The sequence below is a fragment of the Symphalangus syndactylus genome, chromosome 13 (assembly GCF_028878055.3).
Source record: "Symphalangus syndactylus isolate Jambi chromosome 13, NHGRI_mSymSyn1-v2.1_pri, whole genome shotgun sequence".
In the NCBI taxonomy this organism is placed as follows: Eukaryota; Metazoa; Chordata; class Mammalia; order Primates; family Hylobatidae; genus Symphalangus; species Symphalangus syndactylus.
In genome coordinates, this window is record NC_072435.2 from 38,648,482 (window position 1) to 38,662,240 (window position 13,759).

The 13,759-nt window shown below is 42.4% G+C and overlaps 1 protein-coding gene across 1 annotated transcript in view; it reads right to left on the minus strand.

Annotated features, from left to right (window-relative positions):
* Nucleotides 1–10,859, minus strand: part of LOC129460885 (zinc finger protein 799) — a 64,782-nt gene extending 53,923 nt beyond the window's left edge. Inside the window, exon 1 of the mRNA XM_055239380.2 lies at nt 9,164–10,859. Coding sequence (XP_055095355.1) covers nt 9,164–9,193 — 30 coding nt within the window. The 5' untranslated portion in view covers nt 9,194–10,859. The remainder of the gene's footprint in view (nt 1–9,163) is intronic.
* Nucleotides 10,860–13,759: the final 2,900 nt, after the last annotated feature.

Here is a 13,759-nt window from a genome sequence, read left to right on the forward strand (position 1 = left end):
TTTGTATATTTTAGTAGAGGCTGGGTTTCACCATGTTGGCCAGCCTGGTCTCAAACTCCTGACCTCGTGATCCGCCCGCCTTGGCCTCCCAAAGTTCTGGGATTAGAGGCATGAGCCACCGCGCCCGGCTCCAATTATACTTTTTCAATGAAAATTTTCACAATTTTTAAATGTACAATTAAATTATTTTTTACTATAGTCACTCTGTCGTGCTACCAAATACTAGGTCTTATTCCTTCTTTCTAACTACTTTTTATACCTATTAACCATCCCCACTTCCCCCATACCTTCTCCTCGCTACTACTTCTCCCAGCCTCTGGTAACCATCCTTCTACACGTTTTTGGTTGTTTGAGACGGGTCTTGCTCTGTTGCCTAGGCTGGAGTGCAGTGGGGCCATCATGGCTCACTGCAACCTCTACCTCCCAAGCTCAAGCAATCCTCCCGCCTCAGCCTCTCAAGTAGCTTCAGATTGTTCACTGTTGGCACAGAAAAATGTTATTGATTTTTGTATGTTGATATTGTATCCTGCAACTTCACTGAATTTATTTCTCAGTTTTAATACTTTTTTGGTGGAGTCTTTATGTATTTCCACATATAAGATCATATTATATGCAAACAAGGATAATTTGACTTCTTCATTCCCAATATGGATGCCCTTTCTTTTTTTTTTTTTTTTTTTTGTCTTATTGCTGTAGCTGGGACTTCAAGTACTGTGTTGAACGATAGCGGTGAAAGTGGGCATTCTTATTGTGTTCCAGATCTTATAGGAAAGGCTTTCAGTTTTTCCCCATTCATTATCGTACTAGCTTTGGTCTGCTATATATGGCTTTTATTATGTTAAGGTATGCTCCTTCTATACCCCAGTTTTTTTTTAGGGTTTTTACCATGAAGCGATGTTAAATATCATCACAAGATTTTTCAGTACATATTGAAATGATTATATGGTGTTTGCTCTTTATTCTGTTGAAATGATACATCACATTGATTGATTTGCATATATTGAACCATCGTTGCATCCCAGGGATAAATCCCACTTGGTCATGATGAATGATCTTTTTGGTGTATTGTTAAATTCAGTGTGCTAGTATTTAGCTGAGGATTTTTGCATCAATATTCATCAGTGACACTGGCCTATAGTTTTCTTTTGCTCACATGTCTTTGTCTGGTTTTGGTGTCAAAGTAATATTGGCTTTGTAAAATAAGTTTGGACGTATTGCCTTCTCTGTGTTTTGGAATAGTTTGAGTAGGATTGGTATTAGTTCTTTTTTAAATGTTGGTAGAATTCAGCACTGAAGCCACTGGGTTCTGGGGTTTTCTTTGCTAGGAGACTTTTTATTATGGCTTTGATCTCGTTATTTGTTATTGGTCTGTTCAGGTTTTTTATTTCTTCGTGGTTCAATGTTGCTATGTTCTATCTGCCTAGGAATTTATCAATTTCTTCTAGGTTTTCCAATTTATTGGCATATAGTTGTTCTTAGTTGCATTAATGATCCTTTGAATTTCTGCAGTATCAACTGTAATGTCTCCTTTTTCATCTCTAATTTTATTTGTTTGGGCCTTTCTGTTTTTTTCTTAGTCTACCTCAAGGTTTGTCAATTATGTTTGTCTTTTCAAAAAACCAACTTTTTGTTTCATTGTTCTTTTGTATTGTTTCTTCATTTCAAATTCATTTATTTCTACTCTGATTTTTATTATTTCTTTTCTTCTACTGATTTTGGGTTTGGTTTGCTCTTGGTTTTCTAATTCTTTAAGATGCATTCTTAGGTTATTTGAAGGTTTTCTTTTTTTTTTTTTTTTGAGATGAGTTTCACTTCACTCTTTTTGCCCAGGCTGGGGTGCAATGGCGCAATCTCAGCTCACTGCCACCTCTGCCTTCTGGGTTCAAGCAATTCTCCTGCCTCAGCCTCCCAAGTGGCTGGGATTACAGGCACCCACCACCATGTCTGGCTAATTTTTTGTATTTTTAGTAGAGACAGAGTTTCACCATGTTGGCCAGGCTGGTCTCGAACTCCTAACCTCAGGTGATCCACTCACTTTGGCCTCCCAAAGTGCTGGGATTACAGGTGGGAGCCACTGCACCCAGCCTGAAGGTCTCCTTCTTTTTTGATGTAGGTGCTTATCTCTATAAACATCCTCTTAGTACTGCTTTTGCTGTATTCCATAGGTTTAGGTATGTTGCATTTTCATTATCATTTCTTTGAAGAAACTTTTCAATTTTCTTCTTAATTTCTTCATTGACCCACTGGTCATTCAGGAGCATATTGTTTAATTTACATATGTTTGTATGGTTTCCAGAATTCCTCTTGTCATTGGTTTCTAGTTTATTCCACTTATTCTCTGACACAATTTATATTATTTCAATTTTTCGGAGTGTTTTAAGACATGTTTTCTGACCTAACATATGATCTATCCTTGAGAATGATTCCTGTGCTCAGGAAAATTATGTGTATTCTGTAGCTGTTGGATAAAATATTCTGTAAATATCTATTAGGTCCATTTGATCTATAGTGTAGATTAAATCCCATTTAATCTTTCTTTTGTCTGATTTTTCAGTGTATATTGAAATAATCTTTGTTGATTTACTGTCTGGAAGAGCTGTCCAGTGTTGAATATGGGGTGTTAAAATCTCCAGCTATTACTGTATTGGTGTCTCTCTCTCTCTTTTTTTTTTTTTTTTTTTTTGAGACAGAGTTTCACTCTTGTTGCCTAGGCTGGAGTGCAATGGTGCAATCTTGGCTTACTGCAGCCTCCACCTCCCAGGTTCAAGCAATTCTCCTGCCTCAGTCTCTGAAGTAGCTAGGATTACAGGTGCCCACCACCACACCTGGCTAATTTTTTGTATTTTTAGTAGAGATGGGGTTTTGCCATGTTGGCCAGGCTGGTCTTGAACTCCTGGCCTCAGGTGATCCACCTGCCTTAGCCTCGTAAAGTGCTGGGATTACAGGCATAAGCCACCATGCCCGGCCCTCTCTCTTTTTAACTAATAATACATGTTTTCTATATCTGAGTGCTCCAATGTTGGGTGCATATATGTTCACAATTGTTACATCATCTTGCTGAATTGACCCCTTTATAATTGCTTAGTGACCTTCTTTGACTTTTCTTACAGTTTTTGTCTTGAAATATATTTTGTCTAAGTATTGCTACTCCTGCTCTTTATTGGTTTCCACTAGCATGGAATATATTTTTCCATTCCTTTATTTCCAGTCTATGGGTTTCTTTATAGGTGAAGTGTGTTTCTTGTAGGCAACAGATCATTAGGTCTTGTTTTTTAATCCATTTAGCCATTCTATGATTTTTGATTGGATAGTTTAGTTCATTTACATTCAGTGTTATTATTAGTAAGTGAGAACTTACTCCTGCCATTTTGTTATTTGTTTTCTGGTTGTTTTTGCCATTTTGTTATTTGTTTTCTGGTTGTTTTGTCATCTTCTCTCCCTTCTTTCCTTCCATCCTGTCTTCTTTTTAGTGAAGGTGACTTTCTCTGGTGGTATGATTTAACTTCTTACTTTTTATTTTTTGTGTATCTGTTGTATATTTTTTGACTTGAGGTTGCCATGAGGTTTGCAAATACTATCTTATATCCCATAATTTTAAGCTGATAACAACTTAATGCTGTTTGTATAAACAAAGAAACAAACAAAAAGAAATCTAATGAAAACTCTATGCCTTAACATCATACCCCTGCGTTTTAACTTTTCTTTGTTTCGATTTATATATTGCTTGTACTGTCTGTGTTTTGAAAAGTTGTGTAGTTATTATTTTGGATTTGTTCATCATTTAATCTTTCTACTTAAGAATAATTTACGGCCAGGCGTGGTGGCTCAAGCTTGTAATCCCAGCACTTTGGGAGGCCGAGGCAGGTGAATCACAAGGTCAGGAGATCGAGACCATCCTGGCTAACATGGTGAAATCCTGTCTCTACTAAAAATACAAAAAATTAGCCGGGTGTGGTGGCGGGCGCCTGTAGTCCCAGCTACTCAGAGAGGCTGAGGCAGGAGAATGGCGTGAACCTGGGAGGCGGAGCTTGCAGTGAGCCGAGATCGCACCACTGCACTCCAGCCTGGGTGACAGAGCGAGACTCTGTCTCAGAAAAAAGAAAAAAAGAATAATTTACACACCACAGTTACAGTGTTACAATATTCTTTTTTCTTTTTTTTGAGATGGAGTCTCTGTCTCCCAAGCTGGAGTGCAGTGGCGCGATCTCCGCTCACTGCAAGCTCTGCCTCCCAGGTTCATGCCATTCTCCTAACTCAGCCTCCCGAGTAGCTGGGACCACAGGTGCCTGCCACTACGCCTGGCTAATTTTTTGTATTTTTACTAGAGACAGGGTTTCACCGTGTTAGCCAGGATGGTCTCGATCTCCTGACCTCATGATCTACCTGTCTTGGCCTCCCAAAGCGCTGGGATTACAGGCGTGAGCCACCGCGCCCAGCCTTTTTTTTTTTTTTTGAGATGGCAGTCTCGCTCTGTTGCCTGGGCTGGAGTGCAGTGGTATGATCTCAGCTCACTGCAACCTCCACCTCCCAGGTTCATGCGATCCTCCTGCCTCAGCCCTCCTAGTAGCTAGGATTACAGGCACACACCACCATGCTCGGCTGATTTTTGTATTTTTAGTAGAGACCAGGTTTCGCCATGTTGGCCAGACTGGTCTCAAACTCCTGACCTCAGGTGATCCACCTGCCTCAGCCTCCGAAAGTGCTAGGATTTCAGGCGTCAGCCACCGAACCCAGCATACAATATTATTTTTGTGTGTGTGTACTTACTAATACCAGTGAGTTTTGTATCTTCAGATGATTTCTTATTGTACATCTTTTCTTTGTGATTGATCTAGTTCCTTTAGTATTTCTTGTAGAACAGGACTGGTGTTGATGAAATCCCTCAACTTTTGTTTGTCTGGGAAAGTCTTTATTTCTCCTTCATGTTTGAAGGATATTTTCACTGAATATGGTATTGAAGGGTAAAAGTTTTTTTTTTCCTTCAGCACTTTATGTCATGCTGCTCCCTCCTGGTTTGTAAGGTTTCTACTGAAAAGTCTTCTGCCAGTTGTATTGGAGCTCCATTGTTTGTTATTTGTTTCTTTTCTGTTGCTGCTTTTAGAATCCCTTCTTTATCCTTGACCTTTGGGGATTTGATTACTAAATGCCTTGAGGTAGTCTTCTTTGGGTTAAATCTGCCTGGTGTTCTATAACCTTCTTGTGGTTGGATATTGATATCTTTCTTTAGGTTTGGGAAGTGCTCTGTTATTATCCCTTTGAATGAATTTTATACTCCTATCTCTTTCTCTACCACCTCTTTAAAGCCAATGACTCTTAGATTTGCCCTTTTGAGGCTATGTTCTAGATCCTGTAGGCATGCTTCAATGTTTTTTATTCTGTTTTCTTTTGCCTCCTCTGACTATTTTCAAGTAGTCTGTCTTCAGGCTCACTGCAAGCTCCGCCCCTCAGGTTCACGCCATTCTCCTGCCTCAGCCTCCCAAGAAGCTGGGACTACAGGCGCCCACCACCACGCCCAGCTAATTTTTTATATTTTTAGTGGAGACGGGGTTTCGCCGTGTTAGCCAGGATGGTCTCAATCTCCTGACCTCGTGATTTGCCCGCCTCGGCCTCCCAAAGTGTTGGGATTACAGGCGTGAGCCACTGAGCCTGGCCCAAGCTAATTATTTCTTCTGCTTGATCAGTTCTGCTATTAAGAGACTATGATGCATTCTTCGGTATGTCAACTGCATTTTGAACTCCACGATTTCTGCTTGATTCTTCTTCTTTTTTTTTTTTTTTTTTTTTTTTTGTGAGATGAAGTCTCACTCTGTCACCCAGGCTGGAGTGCAGTGGCATGATCTCAGCTCATCACAACCTCTGCCTCTCAGGTTCAAGCAATTCTCATGCCTCAGCCTCCCGAGTAGCTGGGATTACAGGCATGTGCCACCATGCCTCACTAATTTTTATATTTTAGTAGAGATGGGGTTTCACCATGTTGTCCAGGCTGGTCTGGAACTCCTGACCTCAGGTGGTCCACCCACCTTGGCCTCCCAAAGTGCTGGTATTCAAGGCATGAGTGACTGTTCCCAGCCTTGATTCATTTAAATTATTTCAATCTCTTTATTATATTTATCTGATGGAATTCTGAATTCCTTCTCTCTGTTATCTTAAATTTCTTTGAGTTTCCTCAAACAGCTATTTTGCATTCTCTGCCTGAAAGGTCACAAATCTCCATTTCTCCAGGATTGGTCTCTGGTGCCTTATTTAGTTCATTTGGTGAGGTCACATTTTCCTGGATGGTTCTGATGCTTGTGGACATTTATCCCTGTCTGAGCATTAAAGAGTTAGGTATTTATTGTAGTCTTCTCAATCTGGGCTTGTTTGTACTCATCCTTCTTGGGAAAGTTTTTTAGATATTTGAAAGGACTTAGGTCTTGTGATCTAAGGCATCTCTACATTAAGGGGTATCCCAAGCCCAGTAACACTGTGGTTCTTGCAGACTCTTAGAGGTACCACCTTGATTATCTTGGATAAGATCCAGAAGAATTCTCTGGATTACCAGGGAGAGATGCTTGTTCTGTTCTCTCTTTTCTTTTCTTTTTTTTTTAGATGGAGTTTCACTCTTGTTGCCCAGGCTGGAGCGCAATGGCACAATCTCAGCTCACCATAACCTCCATCTCCCAAGTTCAAGTGATTCTCCTGCCTCAGCCTCCTGAGTAGCCGGGATTACAGGCATGCACCACCACACCCGGCTAATTTTGTATTTTTAGTAGAGATGGGGTTTCTCCATGTTGGTCAGGTTGGTCTCAAACTCCTGATCTCAGGTGATCCATCTGCCTTAGCCTCCCAAAGTGCTGGGATTACAGGCATGAGTCACTGCACCTAGCCTGTCCTCTTCTCTTTACTCCAAACAGCATGTCCCTCTCTTGCTCTGTTCTGAGCCACCTGGAGCTGGGGCTGGGGTGACACAAGCACCCTGGTGGCCACCACCACTGAGACTGTGCTGGGTCAGACCTGAAGTGAGCACAGCAGTGGGTCTTACCCAAGGCCTGCTGTAACCACTACCTGGCTACCACCTGTGTTTGCTCAAGGCCCTGAGGCTCTACAACCAGTGGGTGGCAATACCAGCCAGGCTTGTTTCCTTCCCTTCAGGGTGGCAGGTTCCCCCAGGCCCTGTGTGGGTCAAGAGGTGCTATCCAGGAGCCAGTGACTGGAGTAAAAAAACTCAGAAGTCTACCTGGTGTTCTAATTGTACCGTGGCTGAGCTGGCACTCAAATCATGAGACGCAGTCCTTTCCACTCTTCCCTCCCCTTTCCACAGGCAGAGAAGCCTCACCCCATGGCCACCACCACCAAAGGCCCATGGGGAGTACTGCCAGGCTACTGTCAATGTTCTCTTAGAGACCAAAGGCTCTTGAGTCAGCTTGTGGTGAAGCTGCCTGGCCTCGGATTCACCCTTCAGTGCAGTGGCTCCCCTCTGGCTCAGGGAGGGCCCAGAAATGCCATCCAAGATCCAAGGCCTGGAATCAGGGATCCCAACAGCCCGCTTGGTGCCTACCCCACTGTGGACAAGCTGGTACCGAACATGCAAAAGTCTCTTTTGCTTTTCCCTCCACTTTTTTCAAGCAGGAGTCTCTCCCTGTAGCCACCACAGCTGAGAATGTTCTGAGTTTCACTCAAAGCCTATGGTGTACTACCAGGGTATTGCTGCTGGTTATTCAGGGCCCAAGGACTCTTCAGTCAGCAGGTGATGGGTCCTTCCAGGACTGAGTCCTTTCCTTCAAGGCAGTGGGTTTCCTTCTGGCCCAGGATGTGTTTAGAAATGTCATCCAGGAGCTAGGGCCTGCAAAGGGGACCTAATGACTATGACTGGTGGCCTATCCTACTGTGGCTGAGCTGGTATACAAAGTGCAAGATAAAGTTCTCTTTACTCTTCCCTCTCCTCACCTCAAGCAGAAGGAAGGGGTCTGTTTTGGAGCTGTGAGCTGTGCTGCCTGGGATTGGGAGAAGGGTGGCACAAGCACTCCCTTAGCTTCCCTAACTGTTGTCTTACTAGGTTACATGCCCCTCAAGTCCACTGGCTCTGAGCCCAGCTTAGTACTAGGAATTGCCTCAGAGCTGCAGTCCTTGTGGCCTAGACTGCCTTTCAAGTTTATTTAGGATTCCAGAGCATTTTAGCCCACAGTGGTGAGGCTCACTGGAACTCAAGTTCCAGCCACTGGGATGGGTAATTCCCCCCTGACTAGAGCTGATTATTTATTTACTTATTTTGAGATAGAGTTTTGCTCTTGTTGCCCAGGCTGGAGTGCAATGGCGCAATCTCGGCTCACCGCGACCTCCGCCTCTTGGGTTCAAGCTGTTCTCCTGCCTCAGCCTCCCAGGTAGCTTGGATTACAGGCATGCACCACCACGCCCAGCTAATTTTGTGTATTTAGTAGAGACGAGGTTTCTCCATGTTCGTCAGGCTGGTCTTGAACTCCTGACCTCAGGTTATCTGCCCGCCTTGGCCTCCCAAAGTGCTGGCATTACAGGCGTGAGCCACCGCACCCGGCCAAAACATAAGTTTTTTAAGAGAGTGGGCAGGAAGGTCCAGCTCACCTTACCAGCCACTAGAGCTGATTTAAATGCTCCCTCTGTGGGTGGGCATCAGCTGAATTCAGCCTGGTTTTGCTTTCTACTTGTTGGTAGAAGAGCTGAGGCAGGACTGGCTTGTCTGTCATAATATAAAAGAGTCTTGGAAGATGTCCAGGGTCCAGGGTCTAAAACCCCTTGTGGCCTTTGGAACACCAAGCTCTGTGCCAAAGGGTGGAAGGCTGCCCTGCCACACCACAAATCTAAGCCCAGGGCATAAAACCCCTCGTGGCTTGGATGGAATCCAGGGCTCAGGGCATAAAACCCCTTGTAGCCTCTGGAATGTGCACAGACTTGTTGGTTGCTCTCCCAGGCTTGTAAACATGTTCTCTGTTATCTCAAGCAGCAGAGCATATTCTGTATGTGTCAAAGAAAATGCTAAACTGTCACAGCTATGCTTGATGCACTGCTACCTTTCTACCCTCACGCCCTCAACTGTTTACCCCCACATCCTCATGATCTCCTTCTTTGTTTGATCACAAATAAATAGTGTGGGCTCCCAGAGCTCAGGGCCTTCGCAGCCTCCATATCAGCATTGGCCCCCTGGACCCACCTTATGCACTCTTAACTTGTCTTTTCTCATTCCTTTGACTCCGCTGGAGTTTGTAGCCCCCACGGCCTGGTGTTGGGTCTGATCACCCCAACATTCCTAGTGCCCAACGTGGGGCTATGAACACTCAGGTGAAGGAACACTAGAGTGTGCGGAAGCGGAGGACACATTGACAGAGGACACCCGAGGATGACTGAAAGAAGCTTGGTGGGTAAGCTGAGCACTCAGAAGAACCAGGGTAACAATGGAACAGAATGAAAGTAAATATTCTACTTATTTAAATTTCTTAAGGCATTTATTATGGACAGGGGGAGTGAAAGTTAGTATTCAGAACGTATTAACACTTTTTAATACAGTAGAGCAGTTTTGCCCATGGTTCCCAGAACAAGGGACAATGGAGCTAGATGAACGGGAAAGAATTGGCAGAAATTTTAAAAAGGCGTATAAAGAAGGAGCCAAAATTCCAGTTTCTGTTTGGTCAGGGTGGGCATTGATAAAGGCAGCTCTTGAGCCATTTCAAACAGATGACGAGGCAGATTCAGATGAGGAAGAGGTAGACGAGTTTAAAAAATTAACTTCAGATTCTGAATATGAGGAACAGCAACCGGAAGAAATCAAAGAAAAGAAAGGGAAACTGAAAAAGGTGTATTTTACTAGCCCTTCGGTTCCACCTGCTGAATTAAGTGAATGGCCATCTCCTCCCTCTCCCCCAATGGGTGAGAAGATGAATTAGTTGTAAAACTTACTGCTCCGGTAGCTACATTAAAACCTGAGCAATTGGTAGTGCTATACAAAATTCTATTCAGAAGGAGACCTAGAAGCATGGCAATTTCCCATTACTATAATCCAGCGAGGAGGACAGAATATAGCTAGTTGGGCCACCTTTCCTTTTAAGTTGTTAAAGGAATTCAAGCAACCCATTAGTCAATATGGGCCAAATTCTCCCTTTGTACAAACTTTACTAAAAAATGTGGCTCTTGATAATAGATTAATACCATATGACTGGGATACTTTAACAAAATCTGTTCTCACTCCATCTCAGTACTTGTAATTTAAAACTTGGTGGGCCGATGAAGCTCAAACTCAGGCAAGAGAAAACACACAAGCACAGCCGCCTGTGCCTGTTTCCTTTGAACAGTTAATGGGGTTGGGCCCTAATTGGGGCCGATTAGACAATCAAGCAGTAATGAAAAATGTTGCCATTGTTCAGTTATGCACTGTGTGCTTACAGGCATGGAAAAAAAAATGTTACAGGGAAAAAATATCCTTCTTTCATTAGACCTATGAGAGGGAAGTCTCATTTGGCTGAATATACTAAGGCTTGTGATGGCATTGGGGGAAATTTACATAAGGCTACTCTTTTGGCTCAAGCTATGGATGGACTAAAGGTGGGAAAAAATATGCCCCATTTCTCAGGCTCTTGTTTTCATTGTGGGCAATTTGGACACACAAAAAAGGAATGTAGAAAAGGAAATCAAAAGGCAAAAACTATTACCATCAATCAACAGAAAAGTCCCCACATATGCCCCCGATGTAAGAAGGGCAATCACTGGGCAAATCAGTGTCATTCTAAATTTAGCAAAGATGGGCAACCTCTTTCAGGAAACGGGAAGAGGGGCCCGCCTCGGGCTCCTCAACAAACCAAGGCGTATCTGGCACAGTCAGTGCCCTTACAAACGTACAACAATTGTCCCCTGCCACAGCAAGCAGTGCTGCCGTGGACCTCTGCAGCACAATTCCCGTTTCCCTACTTCCTGGGGAGCCACCAAAGAAGTTTCCCATGGGAGTTAGGAGCCTTTTACCCTGAGGAACAGTTGGTCTATTGCTTGGAAGGTCTAATTTAAATTTAAGAGGTGTCATTGTACATAAATAATTGATTCTAATGATACCAGAGAGATTCAATTAGTTATTAGTTCCTCAATTCCATGGTCTGCTTTCCCAGGAGAAAGAATTGCTAAGTTGTTACTGTTACCTTATACAAAACTGGGAAGCAGCACAGTAAAAAATAATAATAATAATAATAATAGGAGGCTTTGGTGGTACAAATCCAGCAGGAAAAGCTGTATATTGGGTTAATCAAGTGTCTGATAAGAGACCTATTTGTACAGTAAGCATTCAAGGAAAGGACTTTGAAGGGTTAGTAGATACTGGAGCTGATGTTTTTATTATTAGTTTAAATCAATGGCCCCGGCATTGGCCTAAGCAAAAGGCATCCATTGGTATTGTTGGAGTAGGGGCTGCTTCAGAATTTTTTTAAGTTCTTCAATTTTGCCATGCCAAGGGCTGGATGGCCAAGAAGGAACAATTCAACCTATTATTACACCTATTCCTGTCAATCTATGGAGTAGAGACTTACTACAACAACGCGGTGCTAAAATATCTATTCCTATGGATCAGTATAACAGTAAACAAATGATGAGAAAAATGGGATACCTCCCGGGTAAGGGACTGAGAAAAAAAAATAAAAATGGCCAACCAGAACCTTTAGAACTAAAAGGGCAAACAGATCGAACTGGATTAGGGTATCATTTTTAGGAGCTGCAATTGCTGAGCCTCCGGCTCCCATTCCACTTGTTTGGTTAACTGCCAAACTGGTTTGCGTGGAGCAATGGCCACTGAAACAGGAAAAACGGGAGGCTTTAAAAGAATTAGTGCAGGAACAATTACAAAAGGGACACATAGAGCCTACTTTCTCCCCTTGGATTTCTCCTGTGCTTGTTAATAAGAAAAAATCAGGGAAATATGGAGAATGTTAACAGATTTGAGGGCTGTTAATGCTATAATTCAACCCATGGGTGCACTGAACCAGGGCTGCCCTCTCCAACAATGATCCCAAAATACTGGCCTCTCATAGTAATGTTGTACCCAGGCGAGTTAAGTAAACGCCAAACTTTGAGACGAATTAAGAGTCCTTTATTAAGCCGGCGGCCAAAGAGACAGCTAATGCTCAAAATTCTCTCGGCCACGAGGAAGCGGCTGGATTAACTTTTATACCTAGGTTTAGGAAGGGGAGGGGGACTCAAAAGTAATAGTTCTACAGAAGTAAAAACATGCAAGAATCAAAAGAATCAAAATGGTTAGAGTGATAAACAACTTAAAAGACAAATGGTTACAAGAAGAGCAACGGTACCAGGTGCAAGGTTCTAAATCTTTCATTATAATTAGACATAGGTTTATGCCGGACACGAACTCAAGGTTTTATGTTGTTATCTCTTGGAGAAAATTCCTGGGGAACTTCATACATTGTTGGTGTTGGTACCTTATCAGTTAACTGAGCTCCTTTGAAATGCTGAGGATCTGTTTACCCAAGCCAACTCCTCACGAAAGGGGGTTGGGTGAGGAGCCTTAGTGTCTTGTAAATTAAGGGGTCAATTGGAGTTTGTCGGCTTTCCTAGCTAGAGAGAGTCTTATTTACATGAGAAGCAGGGCTAGGCGATTTAAAGAGACAAGCAGGACAAAATTTAAAGTAACGAGTTGAAGTAAAAACAAGGTTAGGCATTTCAGTAATAGATTTAAAAGACTGCTTTTTTACCATTCCTTTAGCTACTCAAGATTATGAAAAAATTGCTTTTACTGTTCCCGCTATAAATAACAAAGAACCAGCGGACAGATACCATTGAAAAGTACTGCCCCAAGGCATGTTAAATTGTCCGACTATTTGTCAAACTTATGTTGGAAAAGCTATTAAGCCAGTTAGCGAACAATTCAAAAAATATTATATTATCCACTACATGGATGATATTTTATGTGCAGCTGAAACTAGGGAGGAATTAATGCTATGCTACAAACAGAAAAGGCCATAACTGCAGCAGGGTTAATCACAGCACCCAATAAAATCCAAACTTCTACTCCCTTTCAGTAGTTAGGAATGAAAGTAAAACAAAGTACTATTAAGCCTCAAAAAGTTCAAATTAGAAGAGATAATTTATAAACTAAATAATTTTAAAAATTATTAGGAGACATTAATTGGATTTGTCCCACTTTAGGCATTCCTACTTATGCTATGTCTCACCTCTTTTCTACCTTACAAGGTGATTCTAACTTAAACAGTAAATACTCCCTGTCCAAAGAGGCATTAGAGGAACTTCAATTAATTGAAGAAAAAATTTCTTGTTTTATTCCATTAGTGAGGACATCTAGGATGATGATGAATAGCAGTGGTGAGAGGAGGCATCCTTACCTTGTTCCTGATCTTAGTGGGAAAGCATCTAGATATCAAAATTAAGTATGATCTTAGCTTTAGCTTCTTTTTAGAGGTTCTTCATCAAGTGGGAGAAATTTGCTTCTATCTGCTATTAGGTTTATGGACCTGAGCATGCCACCTAATCATTGCTTTTCCCTTTTCTTTCTGTAAAAAAAATCCCTCAGAATTCATATAAAGTTGCCAGTTTCAGGTTAGTTGGTACTGACTGATCACCTGTATTATGGACCATCTGTGTGATTATGGGGAAAAGTTCAGTACACCAGCAACCTACATTGGATGGGACCACCGCTGACTCCAGGGATTGCCACTCAATCTTTCTGAGATTAGCACCCACATCCAATAAGGTAATTTTGTCCAAGACCCTGGAGGGGACCAACAGCCTTATGATCTCAAGA